Raw genomic sequence first — 24,397 nt, forward strand, 5'->3', positions numbered from 1 at the left:
GTCTCCTCTTACTAATACTCAACAAGATTTCTCATTTAAAGGGTTTTCCCTCTCCTCATGTTTTTTAATGACAGTTCTTTTTAAAGAATGTTATAATCTGGATCCATCTTGAATAGTTTCTGAGAAGGGGATATTTTTTTTTACGATTTATCTTAATATTTTTATTTTACTTTTATTTTTGTGAATTCTTCTTTAGCAGAATTGTTTTACAGTGTTTATTATATTGATGCTGCACTGCAGTAACCAAATCATATAACATGGTATTAACTATTTTGCAGGAACTTCGATGAATACTAACCCGAATGCCATGCATAGTATTAGAAAGAACACAGTCTTTACAAATGTGGCAGAAACCAGTGATGGCGGTGTCTTCTGGGAAGGTCTTGAAGATGAACTTCAATCTGGTGTGAAGATAAGATCTTGGCTCGGTATGGACAACTGGACACCTGATGTAGGCAAGCCAGCTGCTCATCCTAATTCTAGGTATGAGCATATATGCGGAAAAAAATCTATAGGAACTTGTTTACTCAAAACCAAACTGCATAATCAAATATTTTTTCATTTATAAGTTTGATCTTGTTATTTTTGAAAAACATTTTTGAGACACTTTTTTTTCCCTTCCAATTATCAAAATAGGTTTTGCTGTCCAGCAAAGCAATGCCCAATAATGGATCCTCATTGGGAAGATCCAAATGGGGTTCCAGTCCATGCTATTATATTTGGGGGAAGAAGACCCAAAGGTACAGTCATATATATTTTTAAAATTCATTGTTGATCTGTTTTTATTCTGTAAAGTAAATGGCTAAAGTATTTTTTATAATTCCTCTTTAAAAGAGCTATTTGCACAATTTTGAACATATAAGGTCCAATGTCCAAAATTTGGAAACTTCGTACATTGGTCGTAACACCTACAGTCAGACATCAGTATAGCATCACCCGTTGGGACTTAATAAAATAACTTCATAAGCAGGGTGACTTAATAATGGGTAATTACAATTCACTATATACTAGCAAGGACTGATAAAGTGTTTATGGGCCGGACGACATTAAAAGTGATGTTATACCGAGGTCTTACTGTGTACGATTAAATTTGTTTCCTAGGGTTGTATCTATTGATTCCAACTACTGTGAAACCTGTAAACAACTGCCAGTAATGGGACTGTTAAAAATATTGCCGCTATTGAGAGTGGCTATTTTATTTCTGGAGAAAAGATTTACAAATTTGTGATCTGTAAAGCATGAAAATGGTAATCCATCTGGCAATTAATCACGATTATTTTTATATAAATGATTATATCAAAATGTATGCTTGTATCTATTTTGGTATAAGATTTGAGCCTGCAATGCTGAGATAGAACACAACAGAAAAAACTTAGGGAGGAAAAACTGATATAGACCAGCAACCCCTAATAGTTCTTTGTTCTCACCCACGATAAACTAGACATTCTTTCCAGGACGTTCCCAGGTCTAGTCTGATAGTTGACATAAGTACTAACAAATATTCTTGTTTTTTTAAAAGATTGACAAAAATCCAAAAATTAATACCCAGGATAAATATTTCTATTCATTCTATATTTGCATACTTCATTTTTAGGACAGAAATAGCCTTTGGAGTAGGAAGTGCTGATTGAACAAAGGGTTTCTAGTTTTCAGATGCTTGCATATCTCCCTTGTGATTGGAGTGTTGACAACAGTTCTATTGTCTCCTCTGATCTCTCCAAGTTATTTTTTTCTCTCCACGGCCTTCAATGTACCCATCTAGCATTTATACCCAGGAAAAGAAAGCACATTCCCCCCCCCCCCCATAGAGTTTGTGGGGGGATGGAAACTCACTTGAAAATCGGGTACAGAATTATTTTTCTCATCACAATATGCATATTTCTTTGACTCCATGTCCAAAGCTGTTCAAGTATTATGTTATCATTGATGGGGAGTTTCCGATTTGCTGACTTTTGATGACAAGGGAGAAGGGGGGTTTGGATAGTGCTTACGTCATCAACCACCCTTTAAGAAAATATGAAATATGGCATTTTACTCAGTGCTCCAAAAACGAGAAAAACCTTTCGATAGTTTGTGGGCACTTGAAGTAACATCCCCCCCCCCATTGATAAGTGCCCTACAGGGCCACTTTAGTGATCTTTGTTTCGCTGATCCAAGTGCTCTGGAACTGTGCCATGCTTCACTCAAGCGATTGTAATTATGTGCTACGGATCACTTAAATAATCTGAGAATATGCCACGGGTAAATTGAGATGTATAACCGCACTGTGGGCCATTTAAGTGCTCTAAAACTATGTCACATGTCACTCAAGCGATCTCTAAATGTGTCATGAATTGCTTAAGTATTCTGGGACTGTTCTGGGTCATTTAAATGATCTGAAAATGTGCCACGGGCTGCTTAAATGTTCTGAAAATGTGCCACGGGCTGCTTAAATGTTCTGGAATTGTACCACGGGACACTTAAGCAATCTGTAAATGTGCCGCTTAGGTCATTTTTACGAAATTAGGTTTGAGGAGGGCAGGCCGCATCAGATAACCCCCAGGGCCATATTTGGTCCGCAGGTTTAAGGCCTTTATGCTATTTATCATTATATGGCTTAGAGGGTGGGTTGCAATGAATTTATTAAAGATAAATTTTGAGTTCATAGCCTTCAAATAACATTGAAATTAACAGAAATTGATTATAATAACATATAAAGGTGTTGTCTTCCGAAATTTCAAATTGAAATTTTTTTTTTGTATTAAAAAAATAAATTTTTGATCGTGTGAGTGGGTCACAAGCTCCCCCCCCCCCCAGTGTACGTCTCTGATCCCACCAATATGCGTTAGGATTCAGAGGGGCAGAGCTGATGACGAAATTTTGCTGACGGGGGGGGGGGGGGTCAAAAATGGCTTAAAAATTGCTTGCATAATATTTGAACGGCCCCAAAGTGGTTATTATTCTGAGGTTGTAATATTAAATCTACGTCTAAGGGATGCGTTCGGTTCCTACAAAATGTGGCTGTTGTTTGGAGGTTACCATTTTTCAAAGGTGGCTATTTGTGGAAGTTTTACTGTGATTAGATTATTTTCATTGCAATGTTTCTTGTATTGAATTTCAATGCAGTTATTTTTCTGCTGTTTTTGGCCACTGTGTGGTGGCTGACGGACTTTCATTGCAAGAACCTGGATTCATTTCCCCCCCCCCGATCACCACAGTGGTGGTCGACAGAAGTTTGTTTTCTGTGGTTTCTGACTTTGAGGCACGAATGCCAGCCGATCTCTCGTTTAAAAAGTTTCATCACAGAAAGCAGCAGGCCTACAATGGTGTAATTATTGCACTTCACTCATAGTTAGAAAAATTGATGACAACACTACACATATATATAATAAGCGGTACACAGTAGCAAACTTCACATTGGGTTCACAACATGTACACGCATATTCCAACATGCACCAATTCATTGGAAATTCTGCAGATGAATGTGGGAGAGGTGCATGTGTGGTGTAGTAGTAGTAATTTCTATTGTTTCTTACTTATTTAGGAGTGCCTTTAGTGTATGAATCTTTAAATTGGCGACATGGTGTATTTCTTGGTGCTGCGATGCGCTCTGAAGCAACTGCTGCTGCAGAACATAAAGGTATTTCTTTTTAGTCATAACAAGGAAACAATTTTCTGACTAAAGATTTATCATTTTGACTTTAATTTTGCTCTATTCAAAACGATTTTGCTTTCATACATTTTATTTTAAATATACATAAACATTATGATTGTCCAGAAATTTAATCTGGTCATTCAAAGATAAGTAATGAAATTTTAAGATGCGTATTCGCTTTGCATTTGTATCGCAAACTTGAGAAATTTTCTTTTATCTCCTAGGCAAAGTGATCATGCACGATCCTTTTGCTATGCGACCATTTTTTGGCTACAACTTTGGCCATTATCTAAAGCACTGGTTGAGTTTTGAAGAGCGCAAGCAAACAAAGCTTCCACAGATATTCCATGTCAACTGGTTCAGGAAGGACGAATCTGGAAAGTTTCTTTGGCCTGGGTTTGGAGAAAACAGCAGAGTTCTTGACTGGATTTGCAGGAGAGTCGATGGAGAAGACATTGCTCAGGTGAATTTTATATTAATGTCTTTGCCTTAGGAAATTTCTTTGATCCTATATTCAAGGCTTTGAAGAGATGCACAAAGCATTTTTAAGGATTAATTTTTTTTCTAATTGAAGTTTCTTCAATTTTATGTCTCATTCGATCGGGTCCAACATGGCAAACTCTTGAAGCGTTTACACGAGATTGGAATAGGGGGCAACTTGCTGAATTGGATAGAATCGTGGTTAAGAGATAGGTCGCAACGAGTTATGGTGAACGGGGAATTCTCTGGTTGGACAGACGTCACAAGTGGAGTTCCTCAGGGAAGTGTCCTTGGTCCCATACTTTTTTCACTTTTTATCGATAAACTCGATCAGGGTATCGATGGAATTACTAGCAAATTCGCAGATGATGTGAAGCTAATGGGGGTAATCGGGAATGAAAGCGATAGGGAGTTGCTCCAGACCAACTTAAACAAGATTGCAGCATGGGCAAATGAATGGAGCATGACGTTTAGCGTAAATAAGTGCATGGTCGCTCATTTTGGTTCGAACAACCCACGGTTCTCTTACGAGTTGAATGGTGTCACTATCCCGGATGCAACTAGAGTCACCGATTTGGGAATTCTCATTGACGAGCGACTTAAGTTTTCTGAACATTGTTCAGCGGTTGTCAAAAAATCGAATAGAATGCTTGGTCTCATTTTCAAAAAGGTCTCTTCGCGTTCTCCTAAAGTCATTCTTCCTCTTTTTCGAGGCTTAGTTCGTCCTGGACTGGAGTATGCTGTAAGGTTTTGGAGACCATACCTACAGAGGGACATAGACTTGGTTGAAGGGGTGCAGAGAAGAGCTACGCGTGTCCTTATTGGCACACAGGGCTTGAGTTATGAAGAAAGACTTCATTTTTTGAATATGTTTACATTGGATGAACGCAGGTGTCGAGGAGATATGATCGAAGTGTTCAAAATTTTCAATGGGATGGATAGGATGGACCATGAACTTTTAGTACACCGCCAATCGACTGCTTTTACAAGGGGACACCAGTATCGATTGGTGAGGGACAATGCAAGGTTATGGTGTCGCAGGGAATTTTTCTCCAATAGGGTTGTTAATAAATGGAATAGCTTACCCCCGGAGGTAGTAAATTGTAACACAATTGACACGTTTAAAAAGAAATACGATAAACATGTTGGGGTAAATCGAGAAGCTATCCATTCTTAGAATAAGACAACCATAAGTATTCTTTATGGGCATTGTATAATATTTTATCATGTGTATATATTGTTTGTAATTTGTGTTAATTGCATTTTTAATTGGGTTGCTGTATTTTTGAAACATATGACAACCATATTTTTATGGGCATCTTTTTATCAGCCACCTCGTTGGGCATTTTGCCTGTTGTGGCGTTGTATTTGTATTTGTATTAAGAATGTTTTTTACACATGAAATTATAATAATGGCTAACAGCTCTATTCTTTTTTACATATATATATCAAAGTAATTGAATAAAATACAGACTTTGCAAAACAATTGACACACTTTGTTCTGCTATTATGTAAAAGTTTACTCTCCTGATGAAACATAAATTATGAAGAAGGGAGAGACCTTTTTTCAGCCAACAGTATACTAAGAAAAGATATTTTCTTACTAAATACCAAGATCTTAGAAAGGAAAGCAGCAGTCTCCAATAGATATTGAACAATTATAAGTCTTCTTTATTATTATATAAATTTAAAATTATATAAATGGTCTTGCAATCTGGGAAAATGCACTATCCAAAATGTCACTGAGACACGAACCTTCTCTTTCCTTAATGTGCTGAGTATAGGCATAGTAGCTCAACGATAGGTCACTAGGGGCACCTCTAACCACAATAATACAATGAGAAAAGAGACTTTCTGGATATTTATGCTGAGATCAACTCTCAAAAGAAAAGTTGTGCTACTCTGCATGTTAAAGAAAGAAAGTGTCTCTGGCATATTTGGATAGTGAACTTGTCCAGATTTCAAGAGGACCATAGTTAGATTCTGGTCAAAACGGCTGGCTTTTCTTTCAGAGTTTATCTCAGCATCAGTATTTTGAAAGGCTTTTTTAATAAGGTGTGAAATCATAAACACCACCCAGAAAAGAGAAAATGCATCATACTCATGAAAAATGATAACTTCTTGCTTCAACAATACGCGATATAACGATAAATCCCTCTACAATGATGTATATATTTTTTAATCCTATTTTTGTAGTTGCCTGTAGTCTAATGTTAAATTATTTTCAATACGATACTATTTACTATTCCCAAATCAGAATGTACCAAAAGCAGTGATGTATGCTGAGAACAATCTGGGGAAGAGTTTTTTTAAGAAAATAAGAGGAAAAAGTAATTCTCGTACAGTGTTTAATCTGTCATCAGGGGAATTTTTTAAATATTTTTTTAGAGATTTTGAAAGTGCTTTAAAGATATTTTTTTATAATTTGCTCAAAATTTTCTCTCATGCAATTTTAACTTTGAAAGTTTTTGTTTTTCCCAAGGGTATTTAATAACATTGGTATTTCATGCCATAATCACCGAAAGTGTTAATGAAGTTGATATTGCTAGTTTCTATGTGAGAACAAAAGTAAAATGCAACAAACCCCTTTACAGGGACAGTGCATGTAACCAAATTCTATTAATCACAACATTCTATTCTGATCAATTGTAATTTTTCATGGTGAATAAACACTTGAAAGTGCATTTTCTGATACTATTGACAATATCAATATAGAAAAGATATAACAGCATAAATTTGGTGGCATGAGTTAATAATATGGCCTCTCAAAATAACAATAGTTATCATTATTTTGAGTTATTAGTGATTATAATCACTCTACAACAATTTCTTTTTCTGCTAAGTATTGTTGTATTGAAGTTTTTGTGTATTTCACATAAAATGATAAATTTTAGGTAGAAATTAGTGGCAACACTTAAGCTCCTTGTATTTTGTCTATTGTTATTGAGTATTATAGCTATGTTATAGAAAGGTGTTTTTTTTTTAAATTTCAGAAAACTGCAATCGGTTACATCCCAAAGCAGGGAACTCTCAACACAGATGGCCTTGAAACATCAGTGGATATGGATGCCTTGTTTCATCTTCCGAAAGATTTCTGGATGCAGGAATGTCAAGATATTAAGAAATATCTTACGGAACAATTAGATAAAGATTTGCCTGAAGAGATCTCTGGAGAACTTCAGAACTTACAAGAAAGGGTTAAGGAAATGTAAAATAGTTGAAAGGAAAACAAAAAGAAAAGAATTGTGTTATTTTTGCATATAACTTGGGAGAACACTTAGATACGCTTTAAAAACAAGCCTCACCATGTGTAGGTTACTTTTTAATTCAATCTTTTTTTTGCAACATCAATGTTCATTATTACTTTGTGTCAGTGGCCAAAGTTTTATCTGTTAGCTATGTCTTTTTGTGAAAATTGGTGGGGTTTTATGTATGTATGTTTTTTCCCTTTCCATGCATGCTTTTAACTTTCTAATTTTTTTTCATTTACATAAAGAAATGGCTTTTGTTGTGAATTTTTAATTCCCTCTTTGTATTTCGTATCTTCTGTGTGCATATGTCAGTTTGTTTTCTGTGTGTATACATGTTTGTTGTTTGTCGCCTAATTTTAACATTTTTATTTTGAATCATTCCTCTTTAAACTTCCCCCATAATTTTTTGGAATCTGTAGTTATTTATCAGTCTGCTTGGGCATTTGCTAGTCGAGTGTTTTTTGTAGTTTTGATGAGCTGAACCTGCTTTGTGAGCAGATTGTGATTTCTCACTGAACTTTGTATGAGCGTGCTTTTTTTTCTTCTTCCGAGGGATACGTAATGAGTCGAGGCTTATATTTTCTTATAGGGATCATACACAAGTGCTTTTGGCTTGTATTTTTTGAGGCATGTCAAGTTTTTTACATGGAAGAAGGATAAAAATGTGAAGTTAACTTTTTTTTTTAATCTTTCGATAAAAAAAGTCTTTAAAGAATGTTTTTAAAAACGTTATTTCGTAAGACTAGTCCATTATTTATTAGAAGCTTGAGTATTCGAATATTATCTATGAATATTTGATTCGATAAAAAGATTATAATGTATCCTTTATTTTTTCCTTTTTTTCAAAAATTATGCTAATATGTGCATGAAACAGTTAATTAGGTTATTACTTTTCTCTGCTTTTGCTAAGGAGCTCTCTAGGCAGGCTTTGCTGTTGAAAATGGATGTATTTTATTAAGAAAAGTTAATGTTTGAGGGGATGTATCATTAGTTGCTGGGCTTTTGCCTGTTTTGGAGTCATCTTTTATTAGAATGTTTCAAAACAAGGCAACTGCGAATGATTTTTTTAATGTGTCTTCTCATAAATAAATAAATTTTCCTTAAGTTTTGCTAGTTTAAAAAAATTTTCAAAGAGTTCTCTCCTAAAATTTAAATTTTTTACAGGAAAAAATAATCTTGTATCATTAATTTATTTCGAGGTTCTTCAATTCTCTATATGTTCCAAAACGGTGAAATAATGGTAATTGAAATAGCTTTCTGTATGCTTACAAAATTTTTCTGCAAATGCTCTCTGTGCAGTATTTTTACATTCTATTTTTCTTCCTTTGCTGAGGCATATTTGTGTTAATTGATTTTATAGTTTTTCAATACTGTAATTGTATTTGGTAGAAATGCATATAGGCATTTTATATTTTAGTGGGTTTTTTTCTCTCTGTCAATCTATTTTGGTGAAATGTTTTCTGTGAAATATTTCAATATCTATTTTCAATGAGCTTGAATTGTAGTCGTGTGGGAATTTAGAGCTTTTTTTGGGTTCATTTTTTATTATGATGCATTGCTTCGTTTTTTAGATCTTGCTATGAGTGGTTGATTGTGATACGCATGTTTATGCTTACTTACATGTCAAGTATATGTGAGTATATTTTATCAAGCGTGTTTCTTCAGTTGAGTCAAGAACCAAATTATGTTTGATTACAGAAGTTGATTTATAAAATTATCAAGTATTATATTTCTCTGAGTAAGACCCACGGTTTTATTAAATTTATGGATACAGTGGCTTTTTTGGGTGCTTTTGAAATATATCAATCAACATTGTTTTACTGGTTTGACAGAGGGCAGCACCACTAGAACACGAAACATATAAGTCAGACACCATAAATGCATGGCGCTCTTATTCTGAAATACTATGAATAGAGAAAATTTTGTGTGTGTGCTTTCTCATAGCTTTTAATCATTTCGATGTGTATATTTTGGTGTGAAAAAAAAGAGAAGACAAATTTTGTTATCGCATCTACATTATAACTGATATTTTAATTTTTAGAATTGGATTTTATGTATTCATATGAATGTGTTTATATTAATTTAAAATATGACCATGATCATAACGACAATCATTCATTACATTTCAAAATAAAAGCAAAGCATCATGAATTAATCTTGAAACATTTGAATTTTAAAAAAATTATTTTTTTTACATGAGTTTGTGTGAAAAATTATTTAATGATTGAAATCTGATTCGATATGTAGCATATTTTACTTATTTCTAACTCTCGTACCCTATAATGAATGACATTTTTGCATGTTAAAATTGAATAAGAAAGTTTTTGAGCTTTAATGGCTATAGGCTTGACCAAAGCCCTCTCTGGTCACATGAAAGAAGTTCAGTAGTCTATATTCTGTATTTGAAATACTGTGTGATCACATCATAGAAACCTTCTTTGCAGAGAGAGACCTTAGGGTGTGCTAACATCAACAGTTGAACTCTTGGAGTTGCAATGCCAGTCACCAGGGCACATAGAATGTTCAAATTTCATTTTTATCGTATGTATGTAAAATTAATATATCGTGTTAAGTTTAGAATTTTGAGATTCTTCATCGTTGCAAGTACATTTATTGTATTGAAAAATTATAAAAAAAAACAAAAAAAAACAAACACAAATGGCACATTTGTTCTATGATTTGGATATAGCCAACAAAGAGCGAAATCAGGAAATGTAACTGACATAAATTACAGGAAAAAACATTTATTTTAGAATCTATCCCAAATCAAGATGCACTACATGCCACTAATGTGATCACACTGACTTAGTTATTAATCTGTTATTGTTATCAGAAACCCACTGAAACAAATATAGAACTCAATAGGATGACCATAGATATGGTTTTTTCAAACGAAACAAAACATAATATAAGTTAAAATCCTAAAGAATTTTTTCCTATGTTAGGATATTGGTTCATTCCATATGTTGCATAAGTGATGACAATACCGGAATAATATTATCAACAGGATTTGCATAAGTGGTATCTACTGTAAAACATTTCTACAACAAATAGGAAAAACTCTCTGCTCAACTGACCAATCCCGGCAAAATGGTGCAATGCAAGCAGGAAGACGAGTCAAATACAAGCTTTCCCACAGCCACTCGTGAGAACAGATGTCGGTAGAGGAAAACTTTTTTCCCATCGTGTCGGCCTAAGCCAGAAAACTTTCACATTTCATTTTTACACATAACCAAAAACATATCTTTTCCACCACTCGCTTTGTTTGCTTCTGGTGGGCTACAGGAGCATTTTAATTCTAAATGTTATCCTCTTTTCGAGACATAGAAAGCATGTCTTAGCACAAGCAAATGCAGACTCCCACACACCAAGAAAAAAATAGACTAAGGAAATGGGAAAGAAAATGCCATTTTTTTTCTTATTCACTGCAGAATGCATATAATTGCAATTCAGCCAGATGATTGGCAAATGAAATCAAAACGTGGAGTTTTGTTCTTAATCTGAGATTTGATTCTTAATGCTATGTAATTTTTCTTTTTGGAAACCTCGTAACAATGTACCACAAAGCATATCACTTTTTTTCCTACTTTAATATTTTTTAATAGTTGTTTTTATGGAATCGCATTTATTTCATCATCAGATGTTAGTTTTCAGTTGGTACATTTCTTTATAACCCTTTTTTTTTTTTTCAAACCCTGGTACACACTAACATAAAGGCTGAGTTGCTTTTTCAGAAAGTTCAGTCTGGACTTTAACAATAGAACAACTACAATCCTTGGAGTCAAGGCTACTTCAACTCCAGCCATATCACTATATTGCAATTTACTGCCGCTAACGAATTGGGTTGGAAATGAAGGTGCCATCTATTGGTGGTCGTCTCGAGCTCATTAGGGAAAATATGTTATCCATATTCTTCCCCAGGTTAGAATCTGGGACCTGATGGCAACCTTCGTGGTGGTAGAGGAGCATCTTACCACCACTCAGGCGCTGTGGAGTCGAGGCTGGACTCCTGAGGTTAAAAAAATATCTACTGGGAGAAGCGGCAACCTGTAAATTTATGCTACTGTAATCTGGGTCTGAAAGGATAAATCAATTCACACACACAGAATCAAACAATTGTATGATTGCTAATTATATTTAAAAGCAATATGAAGACATTTTGCATAATTTCATGTATCCAGTGTTTGCTATTATCAAATTTTGATTTTGAGGTATTTTTCTGGAAATAAAATTTTAAATAAGGAACTGATTTTTCTTTGTCAACTTTTTTTATGTATACAAAACACCCAATTATGGTATTGAATTCAGAATGCTCTTTTTTTTTTTTTTTGAATTTATTTATATTCAATTAGGAAACTATCTTGTTGCATCAATGCACAATTTTTCTCTTGCACGTTAAAATTGTTTCCGATTTTTTTAAAGAGCTTTCTTACAACAGCACATGTAAATTAAGTAGGTAGCTCGTTCGAAGGGTGGCCGTCCAATGCCTATTTGAGAGACCAATGCAAAAATTTAGTGTTTGTATTGTCTGTTATAATGTTTAATATTTTTTTTGTAGAAGCATTCCTGTTTAATGATTTTCTTTTTCTATTGTTGATATTTCACTAAAAGGAAAATGTTTTTTCCCTCTTTTTTTTTTATGAATTGGAATATTTTTTAATGAAATTTATTTTATTAGAAATCGTCAATGCATTTTTTTTAAAAATTCTCTGTATGCAATTTTCTTTACGAAATGTTGTTGAAACCCTTAGGAAAGAATTATATTAGAGATTAAAGAGACTGTATAATTTATGTGTTGTTGGTATATTTCTTGTGTTTTATGGTTCTGTGAATAAATAAAAAGTTTCTTTGTTGGAAATTTTGAGTTTTAAAAATTAATTAGTCGTAGTCAATAATACTTATTAATTTCTATATTTTAGCCAACTCTGTACTAAGGTGACATTTTGTTCAGGGGATTTGCATTACCTTTTGAGTTTTTTTACGCCACAATGAGAGAACTATTTTGGGCCACATTACTAGAGATGTAAAATTCTCGAGAATATGCTAGGACTACTATTATAAATAACTTCAGAATATTCTCTTATTTATAATAAAGTTACATATAATATCCTTGAAAATATTCTCTGGAAGGACTTTCATAAATTACTGGGGACGCGTTTCGAAACGGCCGCTCCGCAAAACGTTAAAACAGCATTTTTGTTGAAATTGAAATTTGGTGAAATTTTGGAGAAAAAGAACACACACCATGCATGCAAATGTAACCAGGGGATGAAGAAACCGTACGCAAATCTGCGTCACATTGACTAAAAGGCGCCAGCCCTGTGAAGTTATTCCAGCGTGCAACCGCGAGCGTCTTTAACAGTTGTGAAGTACGGGATAATTGCGGGCTGGCGTTCGTGCCTTTTATTCACTGTGACGCAGATTTGCGTACGGTTTGTTCATCTTCCCCAGGTTACATTTGCATGCATGGTGTTCTTTTTCTCCCGATAAATTTCAACAAGAATGTTGTTTTAATGTTTGCGGAGCGGCCGTTCCGAAACGCCAGTGCGTTCGCGTTTCATGTTAGACCATGCATTCTTTGATGACAATTGTTGGTATTGGAGTGCAGAGACTGGTAAAACCTGGGATTTTTTTACCGGTAAGACCATGGTGACATAGGCGGAGATTGACTTGGAAGTCTGGGGGGGGGCAAGGTCATTATTGCTGGGGGGACACGATGATGATGTCAATTCATCTATACATTAGATCAGTCGACTCCACGTTTGACTCTTGCCCCCCCCCCCCGTATCTCCGCCCATGCATGGTGAGTTGGTAAATGCTTGAAATACGCTTGTGAAAGTTTTCATTTCTGACTTTTACCAAGCCACACCCCTTTTTTAATACTAACGTATTAGTTTCTACCGTTTATTAATTAATCAATAGTTATAAAAAAATACTAATTATAATTAACTAATCAACATGAACGTATTAGTTCCAAGATAATTAATTAATTTACTCCGAACAATAAAAGCCCGTTTTAATGAATCAATGAAAAGTGCACTTTTGTTTCGTCATGCCCCTTATTATTAGTAATTGACTAACTTAGTTAATTAAATAATTAATAATTGACAATGATAATAAATTAGTTAACCATTAATAATAATTATTATTAAAAATAACTATAATTACTAATTATAAATGGGCATTTTAGTTCACTCCGAACAGTATGAACTTTAAATCAATTAATTCATAAATTTACGATTTACTTACATAGTTAGCGTCAGGAACTGGCAAGTTCATGTTGGTTAATTAATTTGACAATTAATAATTAATGGGTTAATCAATAATTAGTTTGTTAATTATTAATTAATTGTAATTATTGGATAATTATAATTACTAGTTAATTAATAGGCAGCAGGAGCTCATGGTGGTTTATTGATTCATTAAAAACGGCCTTTGAATTCATCCAAGTCCGAAATGAAAACGTTTACAAGAGTATTTCGGGCTTGTAACAAGTCGCTCGGTAAAACCTAGGTCTTGCCGGTAAATCCTAGGTTTTACCAGTGTTCGGGCTTTTACCGTTACATACATGCCAGCGCGTGTGTGTGTGTGCTGTCGGAAAAAATATGTGCTTTTTCGAAATTTTACATACCCCAAGCACACGTCGGTCGGGCAATAGATTTGTCTAGCCCTGATTCAGGTATCTGCCATTTTCACTTCAAAATATGGAACACAGATGGCAGCAACATTATAATACGAAACACGCACTCTGACAGCATAAATACTGAAAGAAAACAAAACCTCACATTCGGGCATGCACCAATTATTAGAAATTCCTCAGGAGGAATGTTTACAACGTGCATGTACGATCGAGTAGTCTCAGTGTCTGAAATCTGAGCGACGTGCCCATTTCGCGAAGACGTTAGACTTGGACCGTGCGCATATATGAAAGAATTTACGGAATTCGATCTCTCCAGGCCCGTCTTCACGTCTGAGCTCCATGGCCCCCACAAGGGGTGGGCTGAAAAGGCTCCAGCCCTGAGGCCTGGGAGAGATTTTATTTTCTTTTTTTTTCACGCTATAAATTCATCATAAAGGGGCCCCTGAAAGTCTCGTCGGGAGTCCGTAAAAGATCCCAGCCTAGAGGGATGTGGGGGGCCACGCACACACGCGCGCACAGCACATGTGCCGAGCTCTTTTTTTCATTATTCTAAGGAAGAAAGTCTTTTTTTTGGCAGTGAAACACGGAGCTGAATGGCCAACAAGGCCGCAACTCGATAATCGGGGCAAGCGTGCATTTTGGCACCCTCTTGTATTTTAGAAAAAATATTAAAAGCGCGCCTCTTCTGGTCCAGGGACACTAGACCAGCTGCCCCCCCCCCCCCCTTCCCAAGTTGCGGTCTTGACAGCCAATAACAAAATCAGATGAAATATTGAAAAAAGAACCACAATTTATCTTAAATTAATTAGTTCTTAACGTTAACTCTCTTAAGTTAATTAATTCTTAACAATTTATTTAGTTGTGAATATGAACAACGAAAGGAAATTAAAAAAATTTTGGAGTACCTTCGGCGTAGATGGATTTGTTCTATTAGTGCAATAAATTGAAAGAATCGTGGCGAAGAAATACATAAAAATTTATTTATAATTTCATACTTATACTATATACATTTTAAAAGTGTATACAACAAATCAGAAAAAAAAATGAATTTCTTCAGAAAATGGTAAAGCGCTTTTTCGTAATAATTTGACGCTGTTTTTTTTTACCTGAGTGTAATTGAATAAGACCTAATGGAGTATTATTCCATGTAAGTTCCAGTCTCTTCTATGTACGAACGTACGCAGGCACAATATTCATGTCCTATATTTTCTCATGTTACAATATAGTAATACGACTTCTCTTTGTCTCTCATAGTGACGGACTCGAAGTACGCTGCATAATCCACATGGCATTCGCTCTAGTTTTACGCCATTTTTAATTTCTGCGCACTGCTCCACACGAGAAGAAGGGCAGGCAATCGTTCTTTTTCTCGAACTGATAATCTTTCATCGTAAGAGAAGAGAATTCATCATAAGAATGATTCGACCATCGGCCTATCAGGCTGGTACGTCAGTGGCTGTAGATGGCCGCAGGGCGGAGCGATGTTGCAGAACGAGGTGCATATGGGTCCCCTGACCTCCATTCTGTGTAGCCCTGGGTGTCTTCTTCTCATTTCGTCGACTGTGACAGCGTAGTCCGGTCCCGGATTCCGACCGTAGAGGTCCGGTTTACGAGGATACATTTCGTCTCCTGCAGAAGAAAGAAATCAAGGAATTAGACGCAATACCCCGACGCTAAAAGTCACTCGCACAACTACAGTAACAGTCCGTTATAACGAGAATCGCGCTATAACTAATGATTTACAATTGATTGTCAAAAAATAGCTAATGTTGAAGATACGAAAAATATTCAAAATTAGAGAGCATTCGCTATAACATAAAAAAAAGCCAATTTTTCCTTCTCTCCCTTCAAGAATCGAGCATGATGATTTTTATCATGGTATATGCACCTCGTAAATATTACTCTGAGGCTCTTCTAACGAATTAATAGACAAAGAAAAGCGAAGTTTTTTATCCCCCCCCCCTTCCTATTTTTGGACTTCCTCAATATAGGCATTTGGTATGTGATTATTTTACCCGACTTTTGTCTTTCCGAGTGACTAAGAGACCACGCGACCAGAAGTTTAAAGTCGTTTCAGGATGACTGAAAAAATAGTGCCAGGAATAAACCCTCCGATTAGTAGAAAAATGAAAAATGTAAATGAGTCCATGGAAGTGAGCAGTGATATGATAATTGAGAATTTCAATCGTTTAGTTGGTTGATTAAATCACTTTAATAACTATGCAGTCTTGGAATATCAGCAGCTGTGAGACCAAAAATCAATTTTATGGCTCGAGTTCTTGATATTAGGAGTCTTGATATGACCGCCTTAAATTCACACCTCGAAGTCGGAAAACCCCAGAAAACAAACTTCAGCTGACCACCACTGTGCTGCTTGCGGAGATCGAATCCATCATCATGCCCACACGACCGCACAAAGGTTAGCTTTTAATGCTGCGGCATACCGCTACCCTAAGGTTCCACGGAACACTGTAAATTTATGATCTAGGATCTAGGAACTTTAGAATTCCGTATTTACCATCATTATAAACCGAGAAGAACTTTTGAAGAAATCAATCCTACTTTTATGTTTTCGGGAAGGGAAAAGGCAGTGGAAACCATAACCTGATCCGATCTCATCTATATATATGACGATGTCTAGGTCATAAGTTACCAATAGCCGGCTCAACCGAGGTTCTCTACGGAAGCGGTTCTCAACCGGTGCTCCACGGAGCCCTTGGGACTCCTTGTGCACTCTCCAGGGGCTCCGCGGCCGCTCGAGGAAAATAAAAAAAACAGTAAAATTAAAAAAAATAATTATAAATATTTTTAAATAGTAAAAATAAATCAGTAACTGATGAATAATTGAAAAATTGGCCTACGGGGCTCCACCATAGAACTTTTTACTTAAAAGTGTTTCGCGAGTCAGAAAAGGTTGGAAACCGCTGCTCTACGGTATCAAAAGCTGTAAGTAACGCTATAAAAATATCTATACAGTAGAACTTCTCGATAACGGATACCATGGGACTGAAAGTTTTGTCCGTTAACGCTAGTGTCCGTTAATATATAGAGAAATACATTGGGGTCAGTTTCACAACCTTCAAAAAGTGTCCGTTATTGAGGTTCCACTATATTCTTTGTATAACCATATAGTATTTGTTTGAGTTCTGTGGAAGTGTCTCGTACTCGTCAAACGTTCCACGTGAACTAAAAACGTTGGGAATCTTCTTGTCTAGATAATAATCCACCTTTTAAAATACTCGCACCGTCACAGTCTGACGAATTCCTGTCTTTCAAGGCGTTCTCGAAATCGATTGCGTAGACGTTGTTGTTTGACGCTGAGGAGAAAATGTTTTTACATCAAAGACAGAAAACGTTTCAATCGGTTCCAAACGCGGAAGCAAATCGGTCAAAATATTTAACTTGAACCGTTCGAAAAACTTGCCGACTGCGAATGTTATAAAGCTTATAGAAATACTGTTCAAATATCAGGGAATGATTTCGGTTTTTTTTTTTCTAGCTCTAATTGCTTCGACTTACGGATCCGTCATCCAATTAGATAACCAATGACGACCATTAAGGTCTATCTTCCTCAAGGGTAACTATAACTACCCGCAGGAATGCTAGAAGTTGAAAAGGGGGGGGGGGTTGCAAAACTCATAAAGAGGGCCGGAAGAGTCTCAGAAATTCAGAAAAGCTCAAGAAGAGAAGAAATTTAGATGAAGGAAGCGGGAAAAATGCAGGAAAAGGAGAGAAAGTGGGAGAAATTTAGAGAAAACAAGGAAGGGGCAGAAATTTAGGGCGAAGCAAAAAAAAAAAAAAAAAAACGGGAAGAAAATCTGAGAAGACAGGAAGGGGGGAAAAAATTAGAAGAAAGAAGCTGGAAGGAATGTGGGAAAGGGAAAGAAAGTGGTGGAAAAATTCGAAAACGGACAAAGTAAGCAGAAATTTAGGAAAGAGCAGAAACGCCTTAACTCATGGGCTACCGGGGGGGGGGGGGAGCCTCTAGTTGGCGCAACCTGTCGAGTTCATAGGTGGCCTCATGATAATCAGGTACCCTGTACAATAAGATCTGGTACACTGATTTACAAGAGTAATGATGTGAATTGGTTATCGTGCACTTCCAGTCAAGTTGCCACCCTCCCCCCCCCGAACATAACTTCGTTCGGGGGGAGGCCTCTGATGTTATTAAGCCAGCTCTGCTCCGGTTGGGCCACATCACTGGCATTTTTATGTAAAGTGGGATTTCGAGGAAGCTTCCGATAGAGGTGAGCATTCATTACGGTTTTTGTGAATCGTGTGGTGTTTTCGGCAGTGCAAACCATCAACGTCAGGTTCACTACATGCACACTCACATTCCAACATGTACCAATTCGTTAGAAGTTCCGTAGAGGAATGTGGACGAGGTGCATGTGTGGTTTAGTAGTAGTAGTAGTGCAAACACTCCAAAATTCAACCCGAACTAATTGAATCCTAAAGCCGTTACCTTCCCAGAAACAACTAATGAGGTAGCGAAGAGCGACGAAGAGTTGTTTCCTTCTCGTTAGCAATGAGAAATGATTGATTATTAAAACTCTCAGCTTGGCTTCTTCTTCTTGATAGACTTTCACATCCAGTTCGGTCGCATCACAAAAAATCGCTGTTCATTCATTCATACGCTAATGGCGGCGGTGGCCTCCCCAAATAAGCATTTCTTACTGTTTCCATTCACCCGTGACCTCATAGTTCAACGACTTAAATCGTTAAATATCGAGGTTATGCTTGAAGGCCGTTTGACCTGCATTATCATGCAGGTTCACGGACTCTTCAGACAGTCTGAAAATAATTTCTTATAAATGTCTGAAGAAAAGAATACGTGCAGGGCCTTTCAGAAATGCATTCACAATTCTCTGAGAGAGTTACAGTGTGTGTGTGCTCGCGCACATGACGAAAAAACCGGAGTCACACAGGAATGTTAGATCGTGAAGGCATATTCATGCAGTAGATGACGTTATTCGACTTTGACAACTACTACATTGCCAACTAACCATAAATGCACCTCGTAAACATTACTCTGCTGAAATTCTAAAGAATTGGTAACATGCAAGAAGGTGTTGTGCGTGTATATTTGTGGCTCTGACATATATACGTTGTCAAGTTATGCGTTTTCATGTCATGCTGGTGCTGCCACCTGCCTTCCATTTTTGAAGTGAAAATAGCGAATGTCTGAATTTACTGTTATTGTAAATATCGTGACTGATGGACATAAATCGGTAGTACCTGGCAAAAGAGAGATTGCTCCATCGAGGCACGTGATGATGACTGGTAACCACCGTTCGACGCCGTTGTGTGCCCTCTGGATCGCGAATGACTGCAAGGACTGGAATGACTGGAAATGGATGAGCCTCGATAGTTCGTAAACCTGAGGAGGAGCCATGAAGACGGCATTGGTGGCGTGTTCTTCCAGCATCTCTTGCGGCGTACACCACTGCGCACAATTAAAAAACAAAAATTCACATAAACACCACTGAACATTAATGAACGCTACATAGATAACAATATAGCATCATGAAAAAAAAGGAAACACGTTAATGATACATATATTCCAAGACTCGTTAGAGGAATGAGTTTGCGTGGATGATGATCATCCTGGAATTATTCAGTTCATAATGGCACATTCATGTAGCAGGTACGTGCCTAAGCAGTGCCAAATAGGAAGCGAAACAGCGAATCCTGCTGGTGCGTTACTTTGAAGATTCATTCCTTATTTTTGATTTCAATGACTAGACATTTGACACATTTCGTGGCATACTCTGTGGAACACCAGTTGTTTCTTCCAAATAAAAAAAAATGACTAGACAGTAGGCCTAAGTAACTCTATTTTGACATTGAGTGACACATCGAATCAATTCAATAACAAATAACGTTGGGAAATAGGTTAAGATGGCGTTTTTTGATGCTTTCTATTGAGAGTGGGGGTTTGAATAAAGCAAAGCTCATGTAGGAGTCATAGAAAGGAGGTTTAACTCTTGTATTATTGAGGAAAAAAAGAATATATAAAGAGACGAAATGTCTCAAGACACAATGAGCAGCTAAAAATAACTTCAAGCGGTGATGTCGGATTGACATTTAGCTCTCAAAATAACTTTGTTTTCACTGTGTAAAGTATCACATAAATTCGTAAATACACTGCTGGCCACCCAAATTGCAACACCAAGAAAGACAAGAGATATCGCAACAATATTTATTTTGTAGATAACATGTTGACCAAGCATCAAATGATTAAATTTATAGACTTCTGTGAAGTGTGGTTCCTGCCAAAATCAGTAGCCAGAGTAGCCGCCATTGTTGGAGATCACCGCTGCCACACGCCTCGGCATTGATTCAAAGAGACTTTGGATGTGTTCTTGGGGTACAGCAGACCAAGCAGCTTCCACGCGTTGCCAAAGTTGATCTGGTGTGGCAGCTGGGATGTAATCTGGGTCAATCGTTGAGCAACCATGGACCACATGTTTTCTATCGGCGAAAGATCCGGAGAGCGAGCTGGCCAGGGAAGCAATTCAATCTGGCGATTGACGAAGAACCTTTGGACAATGCTTGCCACGTGTGGTCGCGCATTATCCTGTTGAAATATGGCTGTGGGCAAGCCCTGAAGGTAAGGAAGGACAACTGGCTCCAACACCTCGGAGATGTAGCGCTGGCTTTTTAAAGTACCGGCAATGCGTACTAGAGGAGTGCGAGAGTGATATCCAATACCGCCCCATACCATAATACCCGGTGCAGGACCAGTGTGGCGGTGCATAACGCAGCTGTTCAGCATCCTCTCTCCACGGTGTCTCCAGACTCGAATCCGACCATCGTGGTGTTGCAGACAGAAGCGTGACTCGTCAGTAAAGACAATTTCATTCCATTGTGCCGTCCACATCCTTCTTTCATCGCACCATTGGCGGCGGAGACGTCTGTGGTTCTGCGTCAAGGGTAGACGAAGCAATGGACGTCTTGCGGACAGACCACTCTGCTGTCAACGGCATCGAATGGTACGCGCAGACACTGGATGATGCGGTACAGACTGAATGTGCTATGCTATGGTTCGTGATGTGGCTGAGCGATCCGTCACTGCCATACGCACAATACGCCTGTCATCACGTGAAGTGGTGCACTGAGGTGGATGCGATCGAGCACGTCGGTCCGTCGTACCCTCCTGCATCCAACGATCACATATCCGCATTACAGTTGTTTGGTTTCGTCCAACACGACTACCGATTTCCCTGAAAGATAATCCACAATCTCGGTAGACCACTATCCTTCCTCTGTCGAACTCGGATACTTGATCAAAAGATGATCGCTGTTTTCTACGAGGCATAATTGATCGTTTTTTTGAAAAAACCACAAGAAAAACACAATTGCCGTACTTCAAATCGTCGAAATCTCCAAGCCTTAAATAGCGCTTTGAAGTGGCGCCACAGGCGCGCGTGATGTGCGTCTGCGCTGAAATTCTAATCATTTGCATATCTCACCTCCGCTAATGCATGTTGTAAATTTCATATTATTTGCATGCTTCCTTCAGGGTGTTGCATTTACGGTGGCCAACAGTGTAGTTTGAAAATTCATAAAAATTGAAGGAATTGGTCCTATTTGAATGACGATTGGAGGAAAAAATTATTTTCACGAGAGGATGGAGAAGAGGTTGAAGGGTGAAATTTGCACCCCGTCTTGTCCAGAGCCCGGGGCACCAGACCCGCTTGCTCCACCTCCCTAGTTTACGTTGGGCCCCGGGAAAATATATATTTTTGGGTACCTTATAATTATGTAGTCTTCTTCGAGGTAGAGGTGTACGCAGGGGAAGAGGGTCATGTGGGCTGTGCCTATATACAGGGTGCGTAGGTAACGGGGGCGCATGGCATTTTACTGGCAAACCGTTGGTCCTAGAGGCATACTTCCAGTTAGATAAAGAATCCCAATAACGTATAGTACTCAGAATGTCAACGAGTGGAACGGTTTTACCCGTATTTAACGCTGTTTTTTTTCCAACTTTCTTCCGTTTTTTCGAATTTGAATGTCAGTCGATATTGCACTTTGAAACGGGAAATCTTTTCAGTTGGCATCAGGAGAGCCAGAGCAGCAACTTTCTAATTGGGTTTGTGAGCACACGGTGTCCGTATGAAAAGTTATTTTTTATATTTTAATAACTATACAGCCCCGTGTAACATAAATGACTTAGTCGCGTAGATACTTTTTCTAATTAGTTTTATGCCTCTAGGGTCAATGGTTTGCCAGTAAAATGCCATGCGTCCTGTGATGGACCTTGTACAGAAAATACAAAAAGATTCAATTTCGGGACCCTGGAAATTTGTGGGCACATTCCCCTTTCTGCCGATGCGAGAAACAGTCTCGGGGTTCCTTTGCGTGTCGAGTCATTGGTCATCTGTTCGAGGCCGCAGAACACGAAAATGATCATCGATGGTTCTGTCACACCCTAAGGCTTTTTTTTCCTTAAAAACCATGAAAAAATTAATGATTATCAAAAAAATCGATGCCGTATTTGATCTTTAATGCATCGACCCGGAAATCAATCTCCAAAATGACAGCCGGCTATAGAGGTGTGGTCACCTAAAGAACTCTTCCGAATTGTGTTTCTATTTATCGGTGACGTGCGCGCGCGCGCGGTCACATGATAATATGCTGATGAGGGGGCAAGACAATGAGAAATAAACTCTCATGGACAGTGGACGACGATGGTGATGATGAAACTGTCTCGAAATGGTGTTAGGAGAACCGCTTCACAATAGAATTGACCTCGGACTGGTCAAAAAGATACGGCTTTTTGAAGAAGTCCTAGCTAACGAGATTTGTATCCAGACAGACAGGCATGACCGCTGACAGCCCAGAGAGAGACCATCTTGGGATGGTTTGCGTTCTTTCTAGTTGATGTAAACCATCTAAACAGGACGGCATGCATTATCAACAAAAGAATTTATGCTTAATTTCAATCACCATCGTCATTATGTACGATTTTAGCATCGCTCAAAGGATAATGAATAAGAACTGATCTTAGTCAGTCTTAAATCAGTCACTTGGTGAAGTGGTCAGTCACTTGGTGAAGTGGTCAGTCACTTGGTGAAGTGGTCAGTCTGGGACTAGGCGTGGATCCAATCGGGGACGAGCGATCTCCCTCTTGAGAGCCAGAAATACAGTAGAATATGTTCTGGCTCATTAAGTACGGGATGTACTGTACAGGATGGTTATGAATAAGCTGACACTACTCAGACATATGTAGCGCTCATTCTGATGGGGAGTATTTTGATGAAACTTGATATATAGGGTATATGGACCATGGGAAAAAGAAAGATTTAATTAAAAACTAGTTCAATTCATTTCAAATAGTTTAATATTTTAATAAAAAAATAGTTCAATTTTCGACCACCAGATGAAAATGGGCACTTATCTTTTGGTTAAATAACCATGGTCCAAATAACGTCTATACCAATGTTTCAATGAAATACGTTCACCACAATGGGAATTATGATTTATTTACCTCAATCACCAAATTTCGATCATAAATTTTATACTGGTTTACTGGCGATGTGCATAATGGCAATGCCCATGTATACATATATTTTCAAGTTGTATAAATGGTTAGATCCCCCGGAGGCACCCGAGTCCTCAGGGACAATGCGCTTATATCACCGAGTGTCACAAAGCCTGTGTGTCTCTCGGTTCTTGTCACTATCACCACAACGAGAGCTCAGTATAATTGAGCTGAGTAGTGTCAGTTGAAGGCTCTATTATACTGGCACTACGCTGACCTATGTAGCGTCCATATTTCATTGGAACTTGGTGTATACGTTATTTGGACCATGGGAGAAAGATACCTGCGATGAAAAAAAACACCACTTTTTCACCTGGTGGTCAAAAGTTGAACTATTTGTTTTATTAAATCTTTCTTTTGCCCATGATTTGTATATCCTATATACCGAGTTTCATCGAAATACTAATTCGCCCTCCCGATATATAGCCCAGGATCCGGTCTGCGTCTAGACTACGGAATGGTTTAATTCGATGTTTGCGAACACACACAATGTATGCATTGAATGCACAGAGCGCTGGGAACTTGGACCTCAGGTCACTAAAGGATCCTACTCCAATAAAATTCGACTGAGGTGAGGCCTACCCCCAACCAGTATAAGTAATCAAATCCCGTAAGTAGTATCTAGGACAGTATTTCTCAACTGGGCTCTGATATCATTCATTTTCTGTTGGTCGTGTGTTTGACTGAGCCTTCGACTCACAAAAATGAATGAAACCGGGCCGTAGGCTTGAAAAGGTTGAGAACCACTGATCTAGGACGTCTCTATAGGACGTACCCTATGGGACGTCTGGCAATATGAAAATACATGAAAGCCCTAAGACAGTATTGAAAATAGAGTCTAAATC

General features: G+C 37.6%; 2 protein-coding genes across 8 annotated transcripts in view; one reads left to right on the plus strand and one right to left on the minus strand.

Annotated features, from left to right (window-relative positions):
- LOC149089786 (phosphoenolpyruvate carboxykinase [GTP], mitochondrial-like) overlaps window positions 1-12,223 on the plus strand; it is a 32,273-nt gene extending 20,050 nt beyond the window's left edge. The window contains exons 7-11 of one of the 2 annotated variants that reach the window (XM_089247357.1): window positions 279-483; window positions 637-740; window positions 3,524-3,619; window positions 3,859-4,097; window positions 7,108-10,728. In XM_089247357.1, coding sequence (XP_089103483.1) covers window positions 279-483; window positions 637-740; window positions 3,524-3,619; window positions 3,859-4,097; window positions 7,108-7,326 — 863 coding nt within the window. In that variant the 3' untranslated portion in view covers window positions 7,327-10,728. Of the gene's footprint in view, window positions 1-278; window positions 484-636; window positions 741-3,523; window positions 3,620-3,858; window positions 4,098-7,107 lie in introns of both variants that reach the window. The other variant, XM_089247381.1, reaches the window with a different exon arrangement.
- Window positions 12,224-14,960: 2,737 nt separating this feature from the next.
- LOC149089787 (acyl-coenzyme A diphosphatase NUDT19-like) overlaps window positions 14,961-24,397 on the minus strand; it is a 53,677-nt gene continuing 44,240 nt past the window's right edge. For all 6 annotated transcript variants that reach the window (XM_089247464.1, XM_089247446.1, XM_089247473.1 and 3 more), the window contains exons 3-4: window positions 19,244-19,451; window positions 14,961-15,634 (exon numbers count right to left, since the gene is read on the minus strand). In XM_089247464.1, the coding sequence (XP_089103590.1) occupies window positions 15,414-15,634; window positions 19,244-19,451 (429 nt within the window). In that variant the 3' untranslated portion in view covers window positions 14,961-15,413. The remainder of the gene's footprint in view (window positions 15,635-19,243; window positions 19,452-24,397) is intronic.

This window comes from Pholcus phalangioides, unplaced genomic scaffold (assembly GCF_987345545.1).
Source record: "Pholcus phalangioides strain wild (caught in Gottingen) unplaced genomic scaffold, Ppha-v1.0 ptg000001l_1, whole genome shotgun sequence".
Lineage (NCBI taxonomy): Eukaryota > Metazoa > Arthropoda > Arachnida > Araneae > Pholcidae > Pholcus > Pholcus phalangioides.